This window comes from Lingula anatina, chromosome 4 (genome assembly GCF_051362555.1).
Source record: "Lingula anatina isolate TDL-2025a chromosome 4, LinAna3.0, whole genome shotgun sequence".
Taxonomy (NCBI): Eukaryota; Metazoa; Brachiopoda; class Lingulata; order Lingulida; family Lingulidae; genus Lingula; species Lingula anatina.
This window is the reverse complement of record NC_141770.1, coordinates 16,696,770-16,723,287: the sequence shown is the minus strand read 5'-3', so window position 1 is coordinate 16,723,287 and position 26,518 is coordinate 16,696,770. Positions and strand designations below refer to the sequence as shown.

General features: G+C 36.4%; 3 protein-coding genes across 4 annotated transcripts; 2 read left to right on the top strand and 1 right to left on the bottom strand.

Annotated features, from left to right (window-relative positions):
- The first annotated feature begins 1,829 nt into the window (after positions 1 to 1,829).
- On the top strand, positions 1,830 to 4,856 carry LOC106175727 (sarcoplasmic calcium-binding protein). Its single transcript, XM_013557849.3, has 3 exons — positions 1,830 to 2,079; positions 2,927 to 3,116; positions 3,956 to 4,856. The coding sequence occupies exons 1-3, from the start codon at positions 2,008 to 2,010 to the stop codon at positions 4,315 to 4,317; spliced, it is 624 nt and encodes a 207-aa protein (XP_013413303.1). The 5' UTR covers positions 1,830 to 2,007; the 3' UTR covers positions 4,318 to 4,856.
- A 3,728-nt stretch (positions 4,857 to 8,584) lies between these two features.
- LOC106175732 (tetratricopeptide repeat protein 5-like) lies at positions 8,585 to 14,838 on the top strand. Its single transcript, XM_013557858.2, has 10 exons — positions 8,585 to 8,763; positions 9,529 to 9,661; positions 10,240 to 10,451; positions 10,606 to 10,753; positions 11,238 to 11,329; positions 11,945 to 11,998; positions 12,498 to 12,644; positions 12,819 to 13,033; positions 13,546 to 13,690; positions 13,976 to 14,838. The coding sequence occupies exons 1-10, from the start codon at positions 8,701 to 8,703 to the stop codon at positions 14,093 to 14,095; spliced, it is 1,329 nt and encodes a 442-aa protein (XP_013413312.2). The 5' UTR covers positions 8,585 to 8,700; the 3' UTR covers positions 14,096 to 14,838.
- A 3,690-nt stretch (positions 14,839 to 18,528) lies between these two features.
- On the bottom strand, positions 18,529 to 26,003 carry LOC106175730 (mitochondrial inner membrane protein OXA1L). Of its 2 annotated transcripts, XM_087011603.1 has the most exons (10): positions 25,841 to 26,003; positions 25,118 to 25,306; positions 24,697 to 24,922; positions 23,905 to 24,048; positions 23,388 to 23,473; positions 21,807 to 21,971; positions 21,414 to 21,431; positions 20,498 to 20,605; positions 19,961 to 20,138; positions 18,529 to 19,386 (listed from the first exon to the last, which is right to left on the bottom strand). In XM_087011603.1, exons 1-10 carry the CDS (start codon positions 25,940 to 25,942, stop codon positions 19,202 to 19,204), a joined length of 1,401 nt encoding a protein of 466 aa, XP_086867729.1. In that variant the 5' UTR covers positions 25,943 to 26,003; the 3' UTR covers positions 18,529 to 19,201. The 2 variants fall into 2 exon arrangements, with proteins under 2 accessions (XP_086867729.1, XP_013413310.2); XM_013557856.2 differs by lacking the exon at positions 21,414 to 21,431.
- Positions 26,004 to 26,518: the final 515 nt, after the last annotated feature.

The following is a 26,518-nucleotide window of genomic DNA, read 5'->3' as shown; positions in this document are numbered from 1 at the left end:
GATCTATTATTGTCACATACACTCGAGTCAAGTGACTGCATGCCCATTGTTTTAGTATGTAGCTTCCTTAGAGTGTGCCTGGTCCTACCCCACCCCTCCTGTCCTTTTCAGTTTCTTTTCCTTGATGGGGATTGTTTTGTTCTCTCTGAACCTGGGCACTTTTTGCAATCTCAGATTTTTTGATGACTTTCATTATCTTTCCAGACTGGATCTGTATCGTGTGTTTTTGTGAGCCTCGCTCTGTTTAAGATCTCACCTTATGTTTTGGTCTTTTTCAACTGTTATGTCTAGTCTTGTCCTTGCCTGACATGTTTCTCATAACTTCAAGAGATTTCTCATATTTTAATTTTTTACAGGTTCCACAGGACTGTATTTATTGTTCGTATTTTGTACGTGCGGCCTTTCTTTGGGTTCATTCCTAATGCAGCTACCGTTCTACGTACATGTAGATAACTCCAGCTCAGCGGGGAGTCTTGCGAAATGCAATCACATTAAGAGATTAGCACGTCTCCTTTAGGTGTTGAGTAGAATACAGATAAGAATAGGTGGTGGTTATACAAGTACGTTGGAAACAAGAGGAGGCGTGTTAATCTGATTGCATTTAGCGACAGTCACCTCGGAGTTGGATCGATCTACGTAGAACGATAATTTCATTGGGAATAAGTCACTTCGGTCTATCATCGCTATTTACAAATTACTTGGACTCACATTTTCTGTCTCTATTTTTGGTAACAACTTTCGTCTGCCTTTTTTCACTACGTCATCACACGCTGTTCTCATAGCCTTTTATTTCCCTTTTTCTTTTCTTTCTATTTTTCTTTATTCATTAATTTCTTTATCTCATCTTGGCCAGCTTTCACTTGACGTTTCCATTTGTTAAGTTACTAAAAAAATGAGAAGGAGAAGGAGAAAAGCAAGGAAACTAGGCCAGTGGAATTAACGAAACGCTTGAAATTTTGATGCAGAGACAATAAACAGTAGACGCGGCTTAAAACTTAACCTCTGAAAACATGTCAGGGACTATCCTATATTTCTTATGCTCTGAAGAGCGCAACGTATTTCTCATTTCTTCATTTGCATTTGTGTTTTTAATTTATTCATTAAATTTATTTTCAAATATAAAAATTAGCCAACACGGCAAATTATTCATGTTTACTTTGATATCTATAATGTTGCTCCCCCTAATCTCCCGGTGTTATCATAATCTTAATGAATTTTTATGTGTAAACTTGCCTCATGGTCGATTTTTAATTTTTTCAAGTGTGAAAGGAACTGCAAATTACGTGCAGAAATCCAGGAAGTCAGATTTTCATGCTGTTGGTTTATTCTTGCGAAATCAGATTTTCAGGAAAATATGGTCAGGATATTTTGATCAAAATCTGAAACCCCAAGTAGTTGGTCATCCATCAAATCCCGTGGACTGAAACCAGTTTTTAACCGATCAAAAGTGAATTTACTTGACAACCTAGTTATACGCCCACTAGTGTAAACAACAGTCCTAAAATTGCTCCATTTTCTTTGCACATTGCATCTTCCTTATGTTGCGGTTCTGAGAACCAAACGGCCATTGTGTCGCAATAAATCTCAATTGTTTTCTTGTGCAATGTCTCTGTAAATAACACGTGTTCTCCAGTTCTCAAAACAACCTGTTCCGTCACTCACAGCGGGACGCAGGTTTTCTGTGGTCTGCGTGCGTGCGCCCCCATTACCAAGTAGCACTCGATATCGTGATATTTTAAGCCACCTTAAAGACACGCCTACAGTTAACCAATGTGTGTCTACTTTAAGTTTCACCTCCTCGTGAACTGTCCTAGTTTCTAGTTAAACAATCACGTGATTGGTATTTGAATTCGGTGTAAAGGACTGAGACTATAAATACCGGTGTTTTACAGTGTCTTCTTAATTCTGGAGCTGTTCAGTACGTGCATTGACTGCCAAAGAGTTTCAAGCCCGACTGCCAGAAAGCGTGTGTCGTTACCAAGATTAAGGATATTGTAACCCGGAAGAATGAGAGCTTTATCCACATTTCTTGGTTTAGCATTTCTGTTACTCTTAGAGTTATGTACAGCTAATGGGCAGGTAAGAATCTTTACAAAATATTCCAGATATAATTCAGTAACAAGCACAGCCATGCACATTTATTACATGATCTACCAAAAATATTATTTTGATAGCATTTTTTTCTTCCTAGGAATTAAGGGTATTTGATTATAGAACTGTGCTTTAGAATAAAGTACTTCCTTAATTATTTTACGTTATTCTCCTGTTGCTCATATTTTCACAACTAAATACATTGAAATCCTTTCATCTTAAATAGTTTTAAAAAAATTCCAAGATAATGAAAATTTCGAAAACGTGGTTCTTGTTTAATAAAAAATTCATTCATCTTGTCAAGATCGCATTTTCGTCAGGGCTTAAATTATTCTGAAAAGTTGAAAAATTTAAAGCAAAACCCGAGTGAATGCAAAGCAACAGGAGGATGAAGGTACATGTACAAGTGAAATTATCATTGTATAAAACTTTTGTTATTATCATTATTAGTAGATAATAATTATTGTTATTGTCATCATTATTGTTGATTTAAAATATATTTATGCCCCTTTCCCCCTTTTTCCACTGTGAAGGCAGCATAAAATACCGCTTATACATTTAGAAAATAAATGAAATGTTGAAATTGAAATTTTGTCACCTAATGATAAGAAAATATACTACTATATCGTCCCTTAGAATCACTAATTAACATAGAAACACAAAAGACTACATTAAAAAAAAAACACCTGAACAATTCTATGTGCTCTATTTCAGTAAAAATCTATTCAGCTACATCCCAGTAATTGAATATCATTTCAGCGTGCTTATTTGAATCATTTTCTTTTTGGAACTTGGAACTTACCCGCATCTTCTATTCCCCGGCCTGTAATTTCAGGGTGCGTTGTGGGTGCGGAAGATGCGCACAGTTTTTGCCCGGCTAGACAGTAATCACGACAACCGTCTGACCAGAAAGGATTTCTTGGCCCTCGGCGTCCACATCATAAGATGTTGTAAACTGGACAGCATGCAGAGAATGAACCAAATTATGATGATGGAATCAGATGCGTGGGATAAGTTTTTCGCAGGTGACTCATTCTCTCTCTCTCTCTCTCTCTCTCTCTCTCTCTCTCTCTCTCTCTCTCTCTGTGTGTGTGTGTGTGTGTGTCCCAGTTACTGTAAATCACTTAGGCCTACTCATGATTATGCTCAGTTGTTCGGTAAATATTGTTAACGAGATGCCACACAGCCATCTGTTCATCAGTAAAGGCAAGTAGTCAGTTAGCTACAACTTGTCTGTCTGTTTGTTTGTTTGCCTTCTGTCTGTCTGTCTGTCTGCTTGCCTGCCTGCCTGTCTACCTCTGTCTGTCTATCTGACTGTCTGTTTGCATATCTGCCTGCTTGTCTACCTCTGTCTGTCTATCTGACTGTCTGTTTGCATGTCTGCCTGCCTGCCTGTCTACCTTGTCTACCTCTTTCTGTCTATCTGACTGTCTGTTTGCATGTCTGCCTGCCTGCCTGTCTACCTTGTCTACCTGTCAGTCTGTCTGTCTGTCTGTTTGCATGTCTGCCTGCCTGCCTGCCTGTCTACCTCTGTCTCTCTGTATGTTTGTCTGTCTGTATGCCTGTGCAACTGCCTCCCTGTTTCCCTCTGTGCGTCGCAGTACCACTGTACTCAAAAAACGTGGTTTTCTCCCTTTGCACACGTCTTATCACATCTTTTGCGTATTAGCCAATTTCGTTGATTGGCATCCTCATTATCAGGAATAATGGATTAACACAATCGCATAACACTAATCAAGAATAAATGTGAATAATCACCATGCGACAACTGCATCCTCTGCCAACAATGATTTCTTTCTGAGACATGATGGAGTAGTGTGCAAAGTATTTCCTTCATAATGATAATTTTTGCGTTTTCTTTCAGGACCAGGCACACCCCGTAGTGTTCAGGAGAGAGGTATTAGCGAGCGTCAGTTTGTTGACGCAATGAGGCGGGAGATGCAGAGCCCGGAAACTTCAAAGAACTTACGTAATATGTACCATTTTGTCTTCGGGTACATGGATCACGACCAAGACGGCATGCTTACGTTCACCGAGTACGCGGACATGCCTCGCTGCAGTGGCGTTCCTGACGCGTTCATCCAAGCCAATTTCGATACGTTGGACACAGACGCAGATGGCGTCATCCAAGAGGCAGAATTCATTGAAGCTGCGAAACAGTATTATACAACGAACGATGAGAGTAACAGGTATAACCACGTGCTATATGGACCGCTTGTGAATTAAACTACGTGCATTTGGTAAAATGTTGACGTCATGGTGACGTAACTGTTTCGCGAAAACATTAAAACTGTCTGAATATCTTTTATTTCTTCGATTCAGTACAAACGTTTCCTGCCGGGAATCAAAGGGATATGTTGATAACCTCACCCCCTTTAACCACATAAAATCAGTATTTTGGCTGAAAGATCTCACTTCCAAAATCGAAGGTGCTTGTGTTAATATTTATAAGAATTAGAAGTTTAAAAAAAGTAGACAATGATAGTGTTTATTGTCCAATGTAGTAACTCATGTCTCGCTGTAAATATCTCATATTTCGCATCAATATTTCGCACTTCTTAGTTAGTACTTGCACTTACGATATAAAAAGGCGTCGTGAAGCAACAATTCTACATGTAGGTTCTACCTACAGTATTGTTTAACTCTTGCTCTAAACATACGGACCTATGCGTTTACTTTCTCCATGTTATTTGTTAGTTACGTTTGGGTGTAAATAATATAGTGGATGAGAGTATTGTTTAACTCTTGCTCTAAAATTTATTGTATTTCACTTTTGTTTACTTCTGTATTGTCTTGTATCACATTTGATCACAATATTTTCACCTTGTTACATTGTCATTACTGAGCACAATTTGACAATTTTTGAAACGATGATAGAATGATAAAAATGAAAGTCAAATTAATGAAATTGTGAATGAAATTAGTCTAATTGTACCAAATATATCTTCAAAACTGCACGAAGCGATATCAAAGACAGTATTGAAACTGCGAGGAAAAAAGTTTTTCCGAGGTTTTCTATTATGCAGTTGTTCTTCAGCTTTGTTCTTTGTCAGATTTTATAGAATATAACCGGTCCCGCTTCATGCCATGCGGGGCACATCATTTTACAACCACATTGCACAGTAAGATTATTTGTTATATCTCTATGAATAAAAATGCTGAAAAAAAAGATTTGTCTGTGACCGCAAATAAACGAAAAAAAAAAAAAAAAAGATCTATAATTTTTTTCGAGCACATTTTTCTGAAGCAATTAGAAAAGTAACGACCAGTCTCCGTTTCTAACTCGAGCATTTGCCTTGAGAACTAAAACCTCATGGAAAACTCCACACTGGTTTACCAATATCAGCCACCGGGTTAGCACTATGTACACTGCATATTACATCTTAGCGCCAAGATTACAGAACCCGTACAAATATTCGTCCTTAACTATTAAAATAATTACCTCATAAAATAGTGTCTTTTAACTTACCCATCTCTACAAGTCTTTGGCTATACGTACATCGTGCTGTGCATCTCAAATACTGGGAGTTGGAGTTGTCTTTTAACTTACCCATCTCTACAAGTCTTTGGCTATACGTACATCGTGCTGTGCATCTCAAATACTGGGAGTTGGAGTTGTCTTTTAACTTACCCATCTCTACAAGTCTTTGGCTATACGTACATCGTGCTGTGCATCTCAAATACTGGGAGTTGGAGTTGTCTTTTAACTTACCCATCTCTACAAGTCTTTGGCTATACGTATATCGTGCTGTGCATCTTAAATACTGTGAGTTGGAGTTGATGCACTACCCCCCCCCCCCCTTTTCCGCCTATGACTTAACAATGTAGCTACCCTGAGAATCAGAAACCTGAAGGTTACATCTCGTTAGTTGATTTGAAGAGCCAAATACCCGACTTGAAAACTATTGTGAAGCACTGACGAAAATAATAATAAAAAAAAAATGAAAAATAAAAAACAGCGCCAGCAAATAGGCAAGAGAAGACTGTGGCTGCATTGCACTTAAGATCTCACAATAACCACTATCCACCCGTCTTACCAGAGTACAGAAGGTACCCTAGATTCCGGATGTCATGGAACCCCGCCTCTATCATCAGTGTGCTAACTCTATAGTAGTTCAAACAATTTCAGTGACTTGGAAAAAAATTCTTGCTGCAAAATGCGTACGGGATGCAAAATGCGTTTTCACGATTTTTAGTTGCATGCATAATGCGTTTAGTTGCAAAATGCGGCTCTACTGCATGTAGTACCACCGCATTTTGCAATCGAACGCTATTTGCAAACTTTTTCAATTGTTGACTGTGGGAGTCGAGTCTTGATTTTGGTACTGTGTGATTTAATTTTAAGAAAAGCATGACTTAACTTTAGATAATTACCCATTTTACCAGGAAGATATAAACAAGGAGGTAACGGTATCGGCGATTAGTGGAGCTATTAGCAAGCGTCATTTGAGTTTATGGAGCTCGTTACCAGTGTTTTAACTGATAAATTTTAAACCACTTCCCATCAACTTAAGGCAAACATCAATTCATAAAAGAAACCTCGCTTGCTCTAAGTGAGAAGTGACGTCATTTTCAACTGCACAGCTTAGAGGCTGTACGCACGTCCCGGCTAATGTCACGGTGATTGATTTATCCCACAATCGAATCACGAAGATAAAGACGACCGATTTCGCTCGGCTTCGCAATACAAGTCACCTCGGCCAATCATACAACTGAATTATACATCTTCCGAAAAGTCTTTGACGGCCGAAATCGGCTCGTACAGCTGTAACAGCATGAATGACGACTATATGCCGACTAGATAAGAAACGTGGAATTCAAATATTGAAACAAATGAATTTTTTGAGACTGCAATTGGAAAATAACTAACTTTGCCTATAGGACTGAAATTTCTTGTATTCCTTTATAAGACATTGCTATGTGCAAATGATATGTGAGGTGTAGCCCACATGTCCCTACACTAAAAGGCAATGCCGTACACCACTTATCCGGGTTTCATTTGTGGATGCATTACTGAGAGGAAAGTTTCACCGTCCGGCAAAATCGCCATCTTTGGGATAAAATTCCAATACAACTGTTTATCCTTACAAGATAAAAAGTACATTTTCATGATAAAATGAAGTAGGCCTAAAAGGTCTTTGCTGGTCGGAGTAAAAATCTTTGCTGCGCTAATCCCCATACACGCCTATAGTTGACTTCTGCCTTCATAACTCGAAATCAAAAATAAAGACTAAAAGGAAAAATAAAATAAGTATCACAAAATAAAAGTAAAGCGTAAAAACTGGAAATAAAAATGTAGGCACCAAATCCTAAAGGATAGAAAATATGAGTTTTGATTTAGAATTAAAATTTTTGAGAGTTCACTTAAACTTATAGGCCTATGTGTTTACCTTAAGGACATGTACTAACTAGTAATACTTTATGGCTCAATTGAAAACTGCTAATAAAATTCAGTTTGAGTGTTAGTCTTACAGGGGCGGATCCAGAATTATTTGAAGGGCCCCCGAAAAAGTTTGGTAGCCTATTTTAGAGGTTCGACGTACGTGCCATTTGGTACGGTTTAGAACTGTCATTCATCTAGTCGAAATTCTATTTCAGTGTGATTTTTTTCAGAAATCGAGGGGAGAATTAGTGCTACCCTCCCCCCCCCCTCGGTTTCTGCTCGTAACAGCATGGATGACGACTAACACCCCCCCCCCCCCCCAAATCCGCCACTGGCTTATATAAAAAATATGTCCGTAATGAAAATTTTCACTTTTTTATTTTTAATGCTCTATAAAATCATTAAATCGCAAATTACAGCAAAATCTTTTATAAATTTCTTACCCCTTAAATCTTTTTTATTAAAAAAATTTGACTTTTGGTTGATTTTTATAAATTTGAAAAATGTATGTGACATATGTCCAAATACCACTGAATGCCCCTGTTGCATCTTAGGGCGTATTCCCAGAGCTTTTAGATCGATCTATCCCCGCAGGGAGTCTCACTAGATTACTGTCAGATAATCCGGCTTAAATGTCCGTCCCGCCTACTACATGCTGTAAGGGGGTAATTAACTTTCGTGTCCGCCCGGCTGACAGCTATTTAGCGTGAACCCCAAGGGAGTTAGGTCGATCTAATGTAGATCGATCTAATCTCTGGGAATGGGGTCATAGTCTACACTCCCTCTAGGCAATTTCATTTTTAAACAAGGCAACAGAATATGGTCGCTCTTTTGCAGAATCATCATCCTCATATTCTTTTTTGGTCACCAATTCATGTGATAGTTCAGTTCTATTCTGGCAGACTGGAGTTTTACTACGGTCAACTGTTGTATGATTGTATCACACTGTCTATTGTGCTTTCGGAACAGCTGCAGCACCTTTCCGCATATGTTCGAATAATACGAGAGGAGTTATGAACTTATTTCGAATTTAGCTTTAAATAATTATGAAAGGCAATTGATGGAAAATGTGGCAATAATTTGTATTCAAATGTTGATTTTTCTGTTGTAAACAATAATTTTATTAATTTTCATTCCTATAATGTTTGAATATATCCCCCATATGTTCCATAGCTGCAAGTAAACTAAATATACAGTTTCACTTGGCTCTGATATAAACAAACAGTATGGCGGCTGCTGGCGAGAACTTGACGCCTGCGGGAGATATGTCGCCGCTCCAACAGGCTGAGGTAATCATTAGATATGCGGTGGATGTGAAAATCAGTTATACGTGACATCTATATTTCTTGCTGATATGAAACGCACTTTCCAGTAGGAATATTTCAATTGATCTGTCAACTTACAAGGGCCGCCTTCCCTCTTGGCCATATCATGGCATATCATATGCCTTCTCCTGCTAAGTGCTTGTAGCACAGTGTAAGACACCATATAACTCTTTCATTCCAAATATTAAATTTTCTAAATTAATTTGTATAGTGAGTTCGAGCAATGTCTCCGCTAATTAAAGCACAGCAAAATCATAAGTTAACAACTCACTTTTGCCTTTTTTGATATCTTGTAAACTAGTACTGACTACTATGCATACTCGATGATATCAGTATAATACCTTCATTCCTATGTTCAAAGTTCTTCGGTCTCTTTTAAAAATTAAAATCCCATAATGTGGAATCATATGCAGGTGCTGCCCAGATACTCTCTCTGCACACTAAAATTTTCATTGTTTTCCCAGTGGGTTTTGGAAAAGCTCGAAGTTAAAAAAAAAAAAAAAATAAATAAAATAAAAAAAGACAGAAGATTCAAGACTTAATTTTACAGTAGGGGCTGGGAATACTGTAAAATTGGCTTTTTTTTTTTTTTTATTTTACAAAATAAGTCAGATGGCAAAACAAAACAGTTGCCAAGTCCCACTTATCATTCAGCACATTATTGTAACAATAACAAGGGTGTATTGAATGTCTGCCATTGTCACATATGAAACTTTGTTTCTTCTTCAGGAGGCTGTTGCTGCCCTGTATGATTTTCGAGACCACTACTTTGAGAGACATAGTTTAGAAGAAGCAGCACTGAAAGTTGAAGAGCTAAAGAAACAACTTGATAATGTCATGCAGCTTCTGGATTCAATAAATGGTGCAATTATAATTATTCTGTCTCAACTGTATAATTATAAGTACAGTTAAAGTATCACCAGTATTTTTATATGCAAACTTCAATGTACTACTACATATACCTCAATATGAAGATGATTGCTGGTAACGTAATTTGTATTTTAAAATGGAAACATATACATGTGATGTCTGTGTGTGTGTGTGTGCATGTGTGTGTGTGTGTGTGTGTGTGTGTGTGCATGTGTGTGTGTGTGTGTGTGTGTGAGTGTGTTTATTCAGTTGGCATACACATTTAAAGTGTGATGAATATGACATGATTTTTGTTGAATTTATGTGGCAAATTGCTTTACTCAAATACTGGGAGTTGAGGGTTTTCTGGCCAAGCTAAAGACCATAATGATTATAGAATTGTCTGCTCACGTATAGAACCTAGCATATGGAGGTTGAAAACATGAGTGAGATAGAGGGAGTGAAGCATGAAAAAAAAACTGCTGTTATAATAACCCCCCTGTATGGAAGCAACAACAATAGATAGATTATAGACTGAAACTTGAATGTACAATAATGAACTTATATTTGTATATATATATTTATCCTCAGATCAAGTAGACAACAAATCGGTCTACCTTATGCTGCGTGGCAAGGCCTTGAATGTGATGCCTCAGTTTGACCAAGCCTCCCTGGATGCTCTGTCCAAAGCAGTCAAGCTGGATCCCAAGTTGGTAGAGGCTTGGAACCATCTAGGGGAGGAATACTGGAAAAATAAGGACGTGGAGGCAGCAAAGAACTGTTTTTTAGGAGCACTAAATCATGTAAATGCAATAACAGCTTTTGCTGAGTCAAAATGGTGTTTTTGTGCGTTCTAAAAATTATTGAGAATTTTTGTACAATTTCAAAGTAATCTCATTCTGTTTAATGAAAATATTTAGTCATTCACTCAGGGCAATATTTTCTGGTTGGCTTCAGTCCAAGAACAAAGTTTCCTTGCGTAATTTGTCCATGGTACTTCGGCAGTTAGGAAAGGATCCTGCAGAAAGAATAAAACTTGTAGAAGAAAGTGTAGAGAAGGCCAAGGAAGCTGTCCAGTTAGACATCAAAGATGGAACGTCATGGTGTAAGCATGTGTGTGTGTGTGTGTGTGTGTGTGTGAGTGTACACTTCAGCACATTTTTATTTATCCAGGTATATTTTTCTTTTCCAAGTCGGTGACAAAATGAGGAAATTTGATTAAAGGTTCTGGCATAAGTAAAACCAAGCTGTTATATAACTTTTCCAAATTAAAGCTTCATTTGGGAATTTTAAAAATTTCTTGTTATCGTGAAGTGCTTTGTTCTTGCTCATTTCTCTGATATCTAGTTACTTGTGTTTATATGGGATTGCACAAACAAATGAAACCTTTTTAGGACAGAGTAGAAAAGATTATTAGTAGAATTCCCAAGTTTTTCATATCACCACACAATATAATTAAAAAAGAAAAAAAAATTTGTGTTGGTTCATCAGTTTATAATTTGACTAAGTTGCTGAAATAATAATACATTTGTTTCATATATTTGTCATTTTTATTGGTTTCACCTGAGTTTTTTCCTCTATATTTTCAGTTATACTTGGCAATGCCTACCTCTCCATGTTCTTTGCTGAAAACCAAAATCCAAAAGTGCTCAAACAGTGCATGAGTGCCTATGCCCAGGCTGTAAGTGTCCAGTGAAAGTTTTTTTCTCATATAATGAGTATAGTCAGGCAGACAAAAAATAACAGAAACTGTTCCAAAAGTCAGTTTTAATTGTAAACATATTTTTGAGAAAGATGTAGTGACTTGTGTGTGCCAGTGTGCACATGTAAATATACCAGTAAAGCATAAACTTAAAGTCATTTCTTTGTTATACTTTAGCTTTTAAGTCAAATTTAGAGATCAGTACTGCACAAGATATATACATGTGCAAAGTAAAAATTAAATAGTTTAAATTATTGTTTTTCTTTTTATCAAGAGCTTATAAAATATGTAGGTTTTACCTCCAATATTTCTGTGACTGTCAGTCAATAATTTAAATTGATACAAACAGAGCTAGTGAAACTCTTCTCTCAAAAATTAAATAGGTTTTGGAGCATTTTATGTTTTCTGTTAAACTGATTTAATATACCATTCATGAACTGTATGACCAACTTGTCATCTTGAAGGTAAAAAGAGACATAAGTATGGGAAGTGATGGTTTTAATGTTTCATATCAATGTACTAGACTAAGTACAGTATATTTCACTGCATTTTAACATTGACCCCATTGTATCCATTACCTTCTCTTTCATGTAGGAGAAAGACAGTGTTGCCAATTGTAATTCAGATCTCCACTATAACAGAGCAATAGTAAGTACTGGTAAAGGGTTTGTGCACATTTCGAATAATTTTTAGTCGTTTTTTTATTGTTATTATAGTATAAGTAAGTTATGGAGTCTCTATTATCTAACAAACTGGCAGACAGTGGCGTTTGGTGGAGTCTTGATTACATGGGCCTGAGTCATTTTTAGTCTCTTTTAATTTCTTTTTTTACCAAAATGATCATCCTTCCTGTGTTTTAGGGAGCATTCAGATAGAAGCATGGTACTAGTAAGGTCAGTCCAACTCTTTGGAGGCTCGTACTAAGTGCAGTCAGTTTAACTGAACGAAACACCTCCTTGAGCAGCTAGGGGGTAATTAACTTTCATGTGTGCTTGGCTTAATTACCCCCTGACTGCCAAAGGAGCTGTGTCAATTAAGCCAATTCCACTGATTGAACTAAGCAAGAATCTTCCATAAAGTTAGACCTACCCAACTAGTACCATGTGTCTATCTGAATGGGGTCTTAGTGTGGGTGTCTTATTTCCAGGCATACAAGTATCAAGAGGAGTACCAGCTGGCATTGGTTGGGTTTGCCAGGGCTGCTGCTCTGGATCCTCTGTGGCCTGACCCACAGGAAAAGGAACAGCAACTGGTCAGCTATCTGACCAAGGTCCAGGATATGGTGGACACCAAGGTATGAGTGTGTGCTTGTGTGCATGAGGGATTTTGTGTGTGTTTGTATGACGGATTGTGTGTGTGTGTGTGTAATTGCATGTATGAGGGTATATTAGGGAGTGTGTTTAAGCGTGCGTGTGAAATGCTTTTGCAGTCACTGTTATGTGTCGAGCTCACTCCATGCTGTTTCCAGGGTAAAACCAAGGGGAAGAAGCTCCAAACAATGATCTCCGAAATCTCAGAAAATCACTTGGGTGTATACAAGGGTGGCTCATACACAAGTCAATCTGGAAAGACAATAGATCTGGCGTATGTGATGCTGCAGGACCTCAGTCAAGAGATCAACCCTGGGAAAGTGGTGCTGGGCAAAGTGGTGTGCACAGTCACCACTGAGGAACCGGTGCCATTGTGAGTGCATTGTTATATAGATTTATACAGATGCCTATTTTTGTTTGTTAATGAGTGTAGTAGAGAGTAAAGTTTTGAGAGTAGATATTTAATTTGGCTTTGTAAATTGTATTCATATGTTGTAATGCCAAATGGTTTAAAATGATATTTTACATGGACACATACTGATAAAAAGGATTGGATAAGCATTTTATTCTTTACACTCCCCAGACTAAGTAACAACTATAAGAGTTACTGTTTGTTGGCAGACAACATACAAGTCTTGTTCGTATTAAGCTACTGTTAAGACTGTGAATCAATTTTAATTAAAAAAAAATTGAAATAGATGGTGACCTTAATGAGAGGTTACATTGTTTACTGAAGGCTTACATTAATCTTCATCTGGACTCTTCTACTTGTTATATCAAGAGAGAGAGAGAGAGAGAGAGAGAGAGAGAGAGAGAGAGAGAGAGAAGAGGTCAAGGATAGAAAGAGAAAATTATGATTTTCACAGTCAACTTGTTTCTTTGCAGCACATTCTGCATGGTTGATTCTGCAGACACCTGCTGTGCCGTGACTCTGTACAATGTAGCGCCTGGTTACGGAGTGAAAATAGGAGACTCAGTCTCTATACCTGAGCCCTATGTGCAGCCTTTAGATGTGCAGTATGGAGATATGGTAAGTGTACAGCCTCCAAATGTACAGTACAGATATGTTTAATAAGTGTAGTCTTTAGATGAGGAATAGTGCAAAGAAACGGTGAGTGTATGACTTCCATGTGTACAGTGCAGAAAAATATACGTAACTGTATGTGAAGAAAATAATGTAAAGCCGGAGGAGTTCATGTGAAAAAGTAGGCTTTAGAAAGTAAATGAAAATCGCAAGATTTGAAATAGAAAACATTCATTTGTGAGAGATTAATTGAAGATATATGTAGTATATTACTTTACATTTGGACTTCAGACATTCCACTATCTCAGTATACGTGTAGACAGCCCAGTAGTTTTGGTGGTCAATGGAAGGAAACTTGGCCTGGACAAACAAGCCCCTTCAGTTCTGGGTGTCAGTGCTAAGAGTGAATGACCCCACAACAGACTGTACTATCTCATCTGTTTAATATAGAAATGGAGAGGAGAGAGGGAGAATTGCAGAGAAAAATACAATCTCAAGATGCAGCAAGCTGGGTTACATTCATGGTAGAAAATTTAGAATAGAGTGGTTTCAGTTCTGTGTGGAAGTGTTTTAATACTTAAAGAGAGTGACACAACACAGTTCAATAGTTGTTAACAGAAGCAGCACTGGAGTTTGCAAATGCTGACGGAGGGAGAACAGGGTGGACAGAAGCAGTCTTCTGGGGCATTTTTCATGGCATTTTATTACATGTACCAATTTGGTAGAAGCACTTCTGTGTTTGTATGTAAAACTAGACCATCAAGTGACTTAGAAATCACAGTGACTTAGAAATGCCTCCCTCCACTCTCCACATTTCCTAGAGTCTGAGTGCAAAGTTCAAATCTAATGGGAGTTCGGTTTTGAAGAACGCTCACCTTCAGCTTTGGGCATCAACAAGTGTCATTGGTTACCTAGATGGTCTCAGTCTGTAATCAGACACATTGAACACACACCAACTGGTCCGTGTAATTCTACTGTCTCATTTGTCCCAATGTCTACAATTGGGGATATGATTTGGGAGATTAGATAGTCTTATTGGTGAGCTAATCAAGTCCAGAGAAGGATCGCCAGTAGTTTTTCCCCCCAACTATCTCCACTGGTGTGTAAATAAAAATGTACATTCTGTACAAATAAACTTTTATTCCATTTTTAAATGTGTTCAGGTTGTCTTTTTATTATATAGTAAACTGCATTTGCCTTTCATTGGTGCAGCACCAGATATGTTGGTAACTATTTAAAAAAAAACTTTCTACTGACATAAGGATTGTAGGGTAAACAAGGCAGCAAAGCTGTCAAATGTACAGACAAAAAAACAGAAAATAAAGATGCAAAAAAAGGTCATTTTGTCAATTTTGATGCAATAATAAATAATGCTTATAATAGCACTGTCAGTCAACACTGAATTTTAATCATGCACAACAGGTAACATGGTCAATAACAGGAGCGGACCCTGAGATATTTTCTGACAGTATTCCAAAGTATCTATGTTGATCCATCCTCCATTTTGATGGTCTTCCAACAGAAAAAAATAGATACCAGTCAATATAAACTTAATAACCTGTCTTCAAGAAGACCCAGAAGATGGTCTCAATCCACCCCTTCAATAAGATTACAGTTTCAGGACCATGAGAGACTATAGTCACATGATAAAAGTCTCAATATTTGAAAAATGATGACAGTGCATAAAATAATTTTATATAATGTTTAAAGACATAAAAAAAAATACAATTGCTTAAGTGGAAATACAGAAAATGTGCAGAGCCTCGAGCGGATGAGAGTTAAAAGTCACAAATGCAAGTGTTTGAGAAAAAATTGTAAAGGAAAACCTAACAAAACTAGAAAACCACCGAGAGTGCAGACCTCTGCCAAGGCAGCAATTGTTGATTATTGTTGATTATTGAGCCAGACCACCACTAAAAACTAATCATTGTCCTCTTTGGCCCAATTCTGACAGTTCCTGAAAATTTCAGCAAAATCAGTCCATAACTTTTTGAGTTATGTTGATGACAGACAAACAGGGGTGAAAATATAACCTCCTAGGCAGAGCCTGAGGTAAATATAATTTCAATGAAGCTGTCATTCAAACTTTTAATCTTTGATTATATATATATATATATATATATATATATATATATATATATATATATATATATATAATAACCTGCATAATTATCACTGCTTCCTTATTATTAATCTAGCAGAGAGCTTAACTTTTGGGAGTTTACAAGGAAATATCAACAAGTGTGCTTTATGTAATCTCCTTTAATGGCCTATCAATTAGGCGAATGACTTTATAACTCAGAAATTAGCTAAGTGATACCCAAGGGATATTAACAGACTGACCCTCTCAAAGGTCTTTCAGGCCCATAAGTCACATCTTAAGAAAAGCACAAAACAATAATGCACAAAATAGGAGACTACCAATTCTGATGCAATAATACATTATGTTTTACTGCACAGTCAACATCAAATTTTAATTATGCACAACGACGAAAGTAAAAGCATAAGGCTTCAGGCCCATCAGAGTTCAAGTTTATACTTAGAAAGTGCCAGAATGAGAAAAATGAAAATTTCACACAAAATTGCATAAATTCAATAATAAATGATAACCCAATTGACCTGGCTTTCTAATTTGAACTGCATGCCAATCCTAAAAATCATACTTGTAAGTTAAAAATAATAATAATAAGTAACACAGTTTTCTTTTCATAATGTTTGCAGTAGCAATGCAAAAATAGTTGTCAATTTTGATGTAACATTACATAATAAATTATAGAATAATTATCACCAATCTTTGATTATTGACAATAAATAGCATGGACATGTAGAAAATTTGATTACCATTCGGCTTCATGTCCATGGGAGCTCCGAGTCCCACAATGAATATGCCAAAAAGATAATGAATATTTCACTCAAATGTATAACTTCCAGAAAAAGAAGCCAATTAGACTGCTTTTCCAACTCATTCTGCATTTTAGTCCTGTGTTTCTTTTTTAAAGGTTTGACAGTCATAACACGGTTTTCCCATAATGCTCATCATAGCAGCAGCACCAAAAATTGTGTTTTCTTCTATTTTGATGCAATATTACATAATGCTTAATAGCATAATGACCATCAATTTTTAATAATAGAATATTAGTAACATGGACATTCAGAAAACGTGACAAGCAAAGGTCTTCAGGATCATGGAACTTCAAAGTCACACCTTGAAAATGCCAATAAGTGAAAAATTAAATTTTCACAAAAAACTGTTTAACTGCCAGAAAAAATTAAGAAAACAGACTGCATTGCCTACTGAAGCTGTATTTTAGCCCCATGTTTCTTTCCTATAAGTTTGAAAACAGTAAGTGACATGGTTTTTCTTAAATGGTCATCATGCGAGCAGTGCCCAAAATAGGGGTTTCTTCAAATTTTGATGCAGTATTACATAATGTTTAACAGCATAATGACCATCAATTTTTAATAATAGAATATTAGTAACATGAACATTCAGAAAACGTGACTAGCAAAGGTCTGCAGGCTCATGGAACTTCAAAGTCACACCTTGAAAATGCCAATATGTGAAAAATTAAATTTTCACAAAAAACTGTTTAACTGCCAGAAAAAAATTACCAAACAGACTGCATTGCCTACTGAAGCTGTATTTTAGCCCTATGTTTCTTTCCTTGTAAGTTTGAAAACAGTAAGTGACATGGTTTTTCTTAAATGGTCATCATGGGAGCAGTGCCCAAAATAGGGGTTTCTTTAAGTTTTGATGCAATATTACATAATGTTTAACAGCATAATGACCATCAATTTTTAATCATAAAATATTAGTATCATGAATATTCAGAAAATGTGATTAGCAAATTTCAAAGTCACATCTTAAAAATGCCAAAATGTAAACAAGACAGCACTGTTCTGAAATGGGTTTATTTCCATTTTTAACATTTTTTAAACATAAAACAAAATAAACAGTTTGTTGCCATTTTTATATGACCAACTAAGAAAATTGATGAGATGGGAAAAATATCAAAAGAACAGTGTTTAATGTCCAATTTCCTCCATTCTGAGATTCTGAACATAGTGGATGATTGAATCTGACAAACTGCAATGATGAGTTTATTACCATTTTTGACAGTTTATTACACAATACACGATAACAAGTTTACCATCATTTTTACACAATCAATTAACAATGTTGTAAAGATGCAGGAAATATCAAACAAACACTTTTACGTATCTTATTAGTTAAATAATGAGACTGTTAACATGCCTAATAATTGAATCTGAGGAAATGTGAAAAAACAGCATAACTTCTAAAATAAAGGCCCGATCATGCTGATTTTCAAACTTGACCTGCGTATTATGAATATCCAACAGTTCTGTTACTTTCAAGCCAAAAGGTAAAATGTTATTTCACTTATCGTGTTATCGGTGTTGCATATATGCTGAGAAAAGTGAAAAAACAGCGTAACTGCCCTAAAAATGACCCCATCATGCTGATTTTCGAACTTGACCTGCGGATTATGAATATTCATCAGTTTTGTAAGTTTCAAGCCAAAAAGTAAAATGGTTTTCCACTTATCGTGTTATCGGTGCTGCATATATGCTGAAAAAAGTGAAAAAACTGCATAACTTCCCTAAAAATGGTCCGATCATGCTGATTTTCGAACTTGACCTGCGTATTAGGAATATTCACCAGTTCTGTAAGTTTCAAGCCAAAAGCAAAAACGGTGTTCCACTTATCGTGTTATCGGTAAAAGTGCACGACAGCGACGACGGCGACGACAGACGCAGATGATGGCTATATGTACAGACACATCTGTGTCTGTACATAAAAAGCATAGTGCAAGAGGCATGTGTAACTTTCATGGAATAAAGTAGTTTATTTCAACAGCAAGTGGACCTCGGTCTTATCTTCCATGTAATATTGTCACGGTGAACAGTTTCAGCCACCTCTCACCTAAACTCAGCTGTATGTGCTGTTTGTTGTGTGTTTTGATATGACGTCATCACTTTGTGTGAACGCAGCTGAGTCGGTCAGCCATATTGAATCTAAATAAAGCTAAGCAGCACTTCCAAAGCACGTTATTCCTTTGTTTATATGTTTGTATAAAGATACGGAACATAACAATAAGTTGCTCATCCTAATGCAAGCTGTCTTCCAGAATACTCTTCCATTATCTACAACTGTGCCAAATTTCATGCTTGTTGGTAAAAAATGCACAATTCACCCTTTTTTCTGCACCAAATTCTTGGACTACTTGCCAGTTGGGCAGTTGGGTTTACAAGTGGGCACATTTCAGTGTTAACCAATTAAAATATTTTCAAACTTTTCAATGTTTACAGTAACCAGCTTCATGATCAGAGTATAACAGTCTTCCAAAACATGACTGCTCAAATACATGCAAAGTTTGCAGGTCAATTAAAAATTGTGTTTCCTGTACATGATGTTTAGGAGTCCTTCAATAAACATGCAGTAATCTTTTAATAAAAAAAAAAAAAAAAAAAAATCTTTCACCGTCTCTCTAACAATTATTGTCTACGTTTCTGAAGACGCGACTTTCTTTCCCTCTCTTCTGCAGCTTCCTTGGCACCTGGCTTTGTAGGATCGTAAGAAAATGTCCTTTTTAGGGGTCCTAATTTTGCTTCTTCATATGTTATTGAGTCTATGTTTCTTGACTTGTATACTTCCCTTGCCATCTTCTGTTGTTCCCATGCTGGAAAAGTAAAATGGAGAATGGATTGGAAAAACGCTAAAAGATTACAATAATGAAAAGGTTTATATTAGCCTGACACTATTTTTACAATAAATAATACAAAAGTTATGGAAGTAAATATCTCTCTTTCTCTCTTATACGTAACCGTCTTCATGCAGCTAAATCCAAAATGGGCACCACCACCTTGCTCCAGGACCCTGTACTAGTCATGAGGCTGGGAAGGTCTCAAATTTCCCCATGAATACCCTTGTCATAGTATACATATGTCATTTGAGTCCAGTCATTTGAGCATTACTGACTGTGATCAGTCCAAGTCCAGAAATGGCTAAATCCCTGACCTAACAAGCATCTAGTCCCCCTTTAAAAACATCTTTATGCTCACCCCAAAACATCTGCATTCATTTTATTTATGATAACATTAAAAATGTATTATGTTGTCGTAAATGAAGGATTCTGAATAAGCTCTTCTTGGTCTATTTATTGACATTCCAGAGAAAAGCAGGAGAAAGAAGAAGGGGGAGGGGGGGGGGGGGGGGGAGAAATCTCCTTTCCCGCTCCATGTGAAAAGACTCACATTCTTTGAGAGACTTTAAAATCCCTTTATTTTCTTCAGGTGGCATATCTCCTTTAAACACTTCCTGTGGATCTGGGGGAATGGACATTCCTAACATCTTTTTAACTTTAACATTTTTTAATAGCAAAGTTTGCCCAAATGAGATGATGTTCTGTGTCATCCAGTACACTGACAATGCCTGAAAATATATTGCACATGCTCATTCACTCAAATAAAAAAAAGCATTTTTTTAGCAGTTTGAAATTTAAAAAATGCCAACACTCCAAGGTTTTAAGAAAATCACTGAAAGGCATTTAACTTGAATTTGTGGCAGGCCACTATGATATATCTCCTCCACTTTTGTCTTGCTAAATTCATTTAATATCAATTATGTAACATTTATCATTGACAAATTAAAAATTTTCACTACTTGAGCAAATGTATAAAGATGCAAACAGGCAAATATGAAATAGACATTATTAAGGAAACAGTGACTGATCGAGTCATTGTAATTAATAAACAAATAAATGTGAGGCAAGTGGACCCGTATAAACATACTGCTGGGAAATTCATGGTGAATAAGAAGACCAGCACAGGGAAACAACGCATTCCTATTTTCATGGCAGCAGCTCTTGGCATCGCACTTGTGGCACTCAATATATTAACCTAGGAAGAAATAACAAACTGATTTAAGACCCCATTCTCATAACTAGTTCGATCTAGCAGGGTCGACCCATCTCCAAGGGGATTATTGCTTAATTAAATAGGAATGGTGAACTGAAGCTGCTAATATTCCCCACAGGGAATATATTCAGTGTCTATAAGGGGATCAGATGGCAAGCTTTTTAGTGGGTCCCATATTTGACCTGCGGCCTAGTTAGTCCACTGTTCTGAATGCAGTCTAAATCTACAAGCTTCAAACTAAAACAAAATCTTTCAATTCATGTTGAACAGTCTCATCATCTTTTCACAGACATGTTTTTGGGCTGTGAGAAAACAGTAGGAGGAAATTACTTGAAAAACTGCCAAAAAATAATGGAATTTCTTATTCGAATCAGAAATTAAATAATCATAATAATAATTAACTTTATTTAAAGAGTGTAAAACATGTAAAGTGCAACACTTATCTTACACATGGCCCTCTAGGGGGTTAAAATGAAATATTGTGTAATGAATAACAGATGAATAAATTATGTTATTAAAATGACAATGAGCTAAAATGAAATGAGTTAGAATAAAAAAGTAATAAGAATAAAACAGAAGGTATTATGTAGAACTTACATAATGGCTATGTGATAACATCTCAAACAATTATGGTAAAGTGTTGCATTGCAGTGGTTATGCAGTGGTAAACTAGCCAATCATATTTATTGGACTTGTAGCATTGGGTCATTTGCATAACTGGTACTATAATAAAGAGCTGCACAGGTAGTGCAGTGGTTAGTTATTGTTCACTTGTGTTAGAGTTACTTACTTTAGGTGTCCCGGTAGACTTCAACAGATATTATTAGTTTGTAAAAATACCAAAATATTCAGTGTGCTACAATGTCAATCAATTCTGTAGTCATTAGGCAATCATGCATAATTTTTCTGACACAGAGGATAATGTCAAATTATCTGATAGATGCTGTACTAGGTAACTAGGATTGCAATTTTAACAAAAAAATATATCACTAATTTAGTCTTAAGTATGATTGCATAAAAATAAGAAAGTCCTACCACCATTTGTATTATCAGGAATTATAATCCAAAATTCAGGTACTGTAACCTTAATCAAATTAACAAATGAACTTTAGCCTTACAAGATGTACAATATAAGTCCAAATATAATGTAAGATATATAATATGAGTTCAAATTTATACATACCTCTAAAATGAGAAGCAGTGTCAAAGCTGTCATGGCAGGCAGGGCATAGTATGGGTCCAGCATTGTGAGGTCTGTGAACCACCATAAACCCCCCTCCTTCATACTCTCCACGGGGAGACTGGTCATTTCCCTCATGCCTTTGAACCATGAGACAAACACAACTCCCTAACAGGGAAATAGACAGTTATTCTCACTAAAGTTCCATAAAACTTAACAGTCCATTCCCATAGGCACCACTGTTCTACTTAAATCGATCCAACTCTGTGGGGACTCTCACTGAGTGCAATCAGCTGAACTGAATGACAAGCTTTCTCTTGTTTCCAACATACTCATAAAATCAGCAGCTTTTATGTATTCTACTTAAAGCCGGGAGGAGAAGTGTTAATTTGTTAAATTGATCACATTCAGCAAGAGTCCCCACTGAGTTGGATTGAAAACCAAGAGTGTCTTTGGGAATGGGACCTAATTAGTACATAATTCATCTTGTAACTTTGGCATCAGTATGTGCTGATGAAAACATGCATACAGTAAAAATAGAGATACACTCAAAAACTTTTTAAGTAATTGAAAAAGTTGTGTGCAAACATTTTTCTAATATATGAAAAGAATGCCTTACACATTTTTTTAAATTTTCATCTGAAGTAGTAAAAAATTATAGATATATTGGATTAAAAAAAAACTAACTGAAACATTTCAGTACATAAAACAATCATACAGAACATGAATGTCATTATACCATTACACATGAATGAAATCAACATTATGACAAGTATTATCTTAAATGCACTGAATGATATTTTTAAATACATGTGCTATTATAAATTACAGAGGCCATCACGCGTTCACTTGCAATAAATAAATATAAATAAATAACAAACAAGGCAGCAAAGCTGTGAAATGTACAGGCATAAAAGCAAGACATGATGCACAAAACTGGTTATTTTGTCAATTCTGATATACTGTTTAACGGCAAAATCAACATCAAATTTTAAATTACATGCACAAAAGACAACATGGATATCAAAGGAATAACAACTGTTCATTACGGGAAAAAAATTGGATTTTCCTGGGGTAAAGGACATTTTCCCATACTTACCAATGGTAAATGAATCTATTCCCATTTTCAAAGTTAGTTCCTGTTTTTTTTCTAAAAAGTTTTGTTTTTTGTAATATTCCTTCTGAGATTATTTCAGAGTTTAGACATCTATGGAGGTCATGTGGTGTGATGGCAAGCACAAATTTCAGAATAATTGTGTTTACCGCCGTTTTGGTGGTAAGATAGAATTAATTATATTTCTTTGAGTTATTTACAATGTATTTATTGTGAAATATGGATATCTTACGAACGGCTGTTATCCCTTTAAGAATACATAACTAGCAGAAGGCTTCGAATTCAGGCCCAAGAGAGTTTGAAGTCACAAAAGTCAATGAAAATGCCAGAATGAGAAGAAAAAGCATAAATTTGTATTATCTCCAAAAGTGCATGGCAACAGCGTCAACAGATGCTTGTGATGGCTGTAAAAAAAAGGAAACTTAAATATATTTTTCTACATATTTCACTTCATACAAACAATTTTTTACCTGAAAAATTGGGATGAGCATAACTTTACTTGGATTGGCTTTACTATTTCTGTTTAATTCTTGTTGCTTGCGCTCAATCTCCATCCCTAGTAAAGCAAATGAGAGAAGAGAGGAAAACAATTATAGATATTTATTTATTTATTTCACCATATAAATGTGATTAACAATTCAGTGAACCCCATCAACTTCATATTTATCAATATCAATAACATATTCAACTTCCAAATGAAGATGAGGAATGTTGTCAAAGACACTAGACAGGGCATGGACACCAAGAACATTCACTTTTCCCATTATTCATGTCCAGCAATGTAATTGGCTGTAAAATCGAGAAAAGAATGAATCTCTCTGCCAGGCCACCACCAGCATGGATTCTAGACACATAACTACTCACATATTTGAACATATGTTTTATTTTTTATAAACACATTTAGCTGACTTGTATGCTTGCTTAAACACTACTTGAAAATCATCTTAATACTTGTCATCAGGACATTCATGTCCAAGTCAGACTCACTTGTAATGATATCTCCTTGTAACTTAGCCCTGCTGGCTTGCTGTTGCAGTTTCATAGTTTCTGGGGCCAGCTTTGTAACTTCTACCATGTTATTCTGGGATATTATCATTAAGGGGAACATAAAAAGCCTGACAATAGTTGTCACTGAAAAACAGTAAGAAAAAAATATTAAAATGCACTAATGACACATTTTGTAGCAATGCACAGACAAAACTGACATTGCTCTACATTGCCCCTGCCCCTGTGAAGATGGTGGAAGGGGGGGGGGGGAGAGAGTAGAGAAATGAAAGTGTGGGTGTCACTTTCAGAATAAAGATGGTGGGCTTGTGAATTGTCATTCTTTCCAACAAATTGAATGTGGGCTTTCATATTGAATAATGAGCAGTCTCCTCACCCTAAGTATTACAGTTTACTGTGTAAAGTCATTCCCTCTAAACCAGCACCTCATTCTCCACCAGTTATGGATAGATAAACGAAAGTCACACTCACTGCTCGGCTGGCTGCTTTGTAACTCAGGGTGTACAACAAACAGCACAGGAATTTACTTGCTTTAAAAAATCCTAAATACACATAGCAGAGGTTTGTCTTCTCATATTATCTCAGTGATCCATCCTATTAATTACTGTGCTGCCTGCTTAACTCAAATACTAGGAGGAAGTTATAGTACATGGGCATATGTATGTGTGTTGGTTGGGGTTTTGCAATCAAACATCTCCCTAAAGCTAGTACTAAAACTTTACTTTTAAATTAAAAACAAAAGAGAGGAAAGCAATGGACCCATCACAAACTTACTCAACACAATTGATCCCCACCATGGTAAGTCCAGGTGGACATGAAAGAACTCCAGTAAGGTCTGTAGCCTCCCAGAAGGGTACCAGTTTCCTAGGCCCAAACTTTGCAGTGTGGGCTCCCCGAGCTTGTTCAGGAACATGGAGTCGTAGACATCTGGTGGAACAACATCAGGGGGAGGTGGGATGTACTGCCCCCCTGCTTCTGCTCCTTTGGCTGCAGCTTCAGACTGGAAGTATAAAATTATAAGTTATATATATATATATATATATATATATATATATATATATATATATATATATATATATATATATATATTGTATAATTATATGTTGACCAATTTTCTTATCTTTCTTTTTATGAATTTTAGACAACTACAATGTAAATACCTTCTTTCAAATATATTATTTTGCTCATATCTTACCACAGCTTGCCCTGTACTGTTAAATCTTGTTGGCATGACACTGCAGCCAATGGCATAAGACTGGGGCAACTGTCTGGGGCTACGTGTAATGTGAGATATGCACATCTTTCCGAAGCACCCTGTGCTCTTACTCATACACAACATTCTGTTCAGTGTGTGGAGCTGTCTTCTACATGCAGCTGCAGGCCTCTGGTATCATGAAAATATGACGGATAGTACTGTGAGATCAAGACTATACCTAACTTCAATTGTAGCATGAATATTTGTGCATTAGCATTTCTATTATGTAATTTAAGTAATCCAAGGACTTTCCCTTTAAATTTCAAACGATTTATTCATACCCAGTTATTTGGTTATCTGTGTACCTAATTTCAAGTCCCATTTATAACTATTAGAAAAGCGTGTAAACCATAGTAGTAAAACAACAAAACCTTATAAAAATAAAGGGGGAAAGTATACGGTCCGGATGTCAGGCGCAAGAGACTCGTCAAATCATCAAAAGCTTGTAAACGTTTCACCTGATATGGATTCTGATTCTCCTTTCAGTTTTAATCTTACAGATGCACATATATGGCTGCCTATGTGAATAGCTACAAGAGCAGGCTTCGTCAAAATTATTATGATCCTTCTTAAACACAAAAAAATCTTGACGTCAATATGTAGAAAATAAAAATATCAGTTTCATATCCTATTTATGCTTCCATTCCATCACTATCAACTAACCTGTGCCAGAATTTGTCCATATAAATGTTTATGATCGGAAAATATTCGAGTGCATCTGGAGGCAGCCATATTGAAATAAAATGCATTGTGGGATAGCAACATATGTAACCCCACTCGGAACTACTCGGATGTCTCCGCACTCGACAATAATTAGTATGGAGCTTGCGGAATGAGCCGAGGATTGCCGATTGATGTAACCCAACAAGTTGAGTGATGCTGGCCAGACCCACTTGTTAGTTTTGCCGATCTGAAGCAAGGTTGCTATTATATTTAAATATTTGTCACTGATTTGTACCCGAGGTACCGCAGTGCTAGTACTGGTAGTGCGTTATTTAGAACGAAGAATTAATCATTCATTCTAGATATAAAGAGGGTCTCAGTTGGAGCTCTAGGGGGGTGGAGGTGGGGGGGGGGGGGGGCGTAGCAATAGACCAATCAACCCTTGATTAAACTAGAAAAGCACTCCGAGAGCGCAGCCCTCCGCCAAGGCAGCAAAGTCTCCACCGTTTCACCCCTAAATTTTCATTCTAAAATGATTTAGTTTTTTGATTTTTTGATAATTGATATATTGATTGATTAATGATCCGGATCACCAACAAAAACTAATCATCTGTTCCTTGGCCCACTTCTGACAGTTCCAGAAAATTTCATCAAAATCGGTACCTCCTTGGCGGAGGT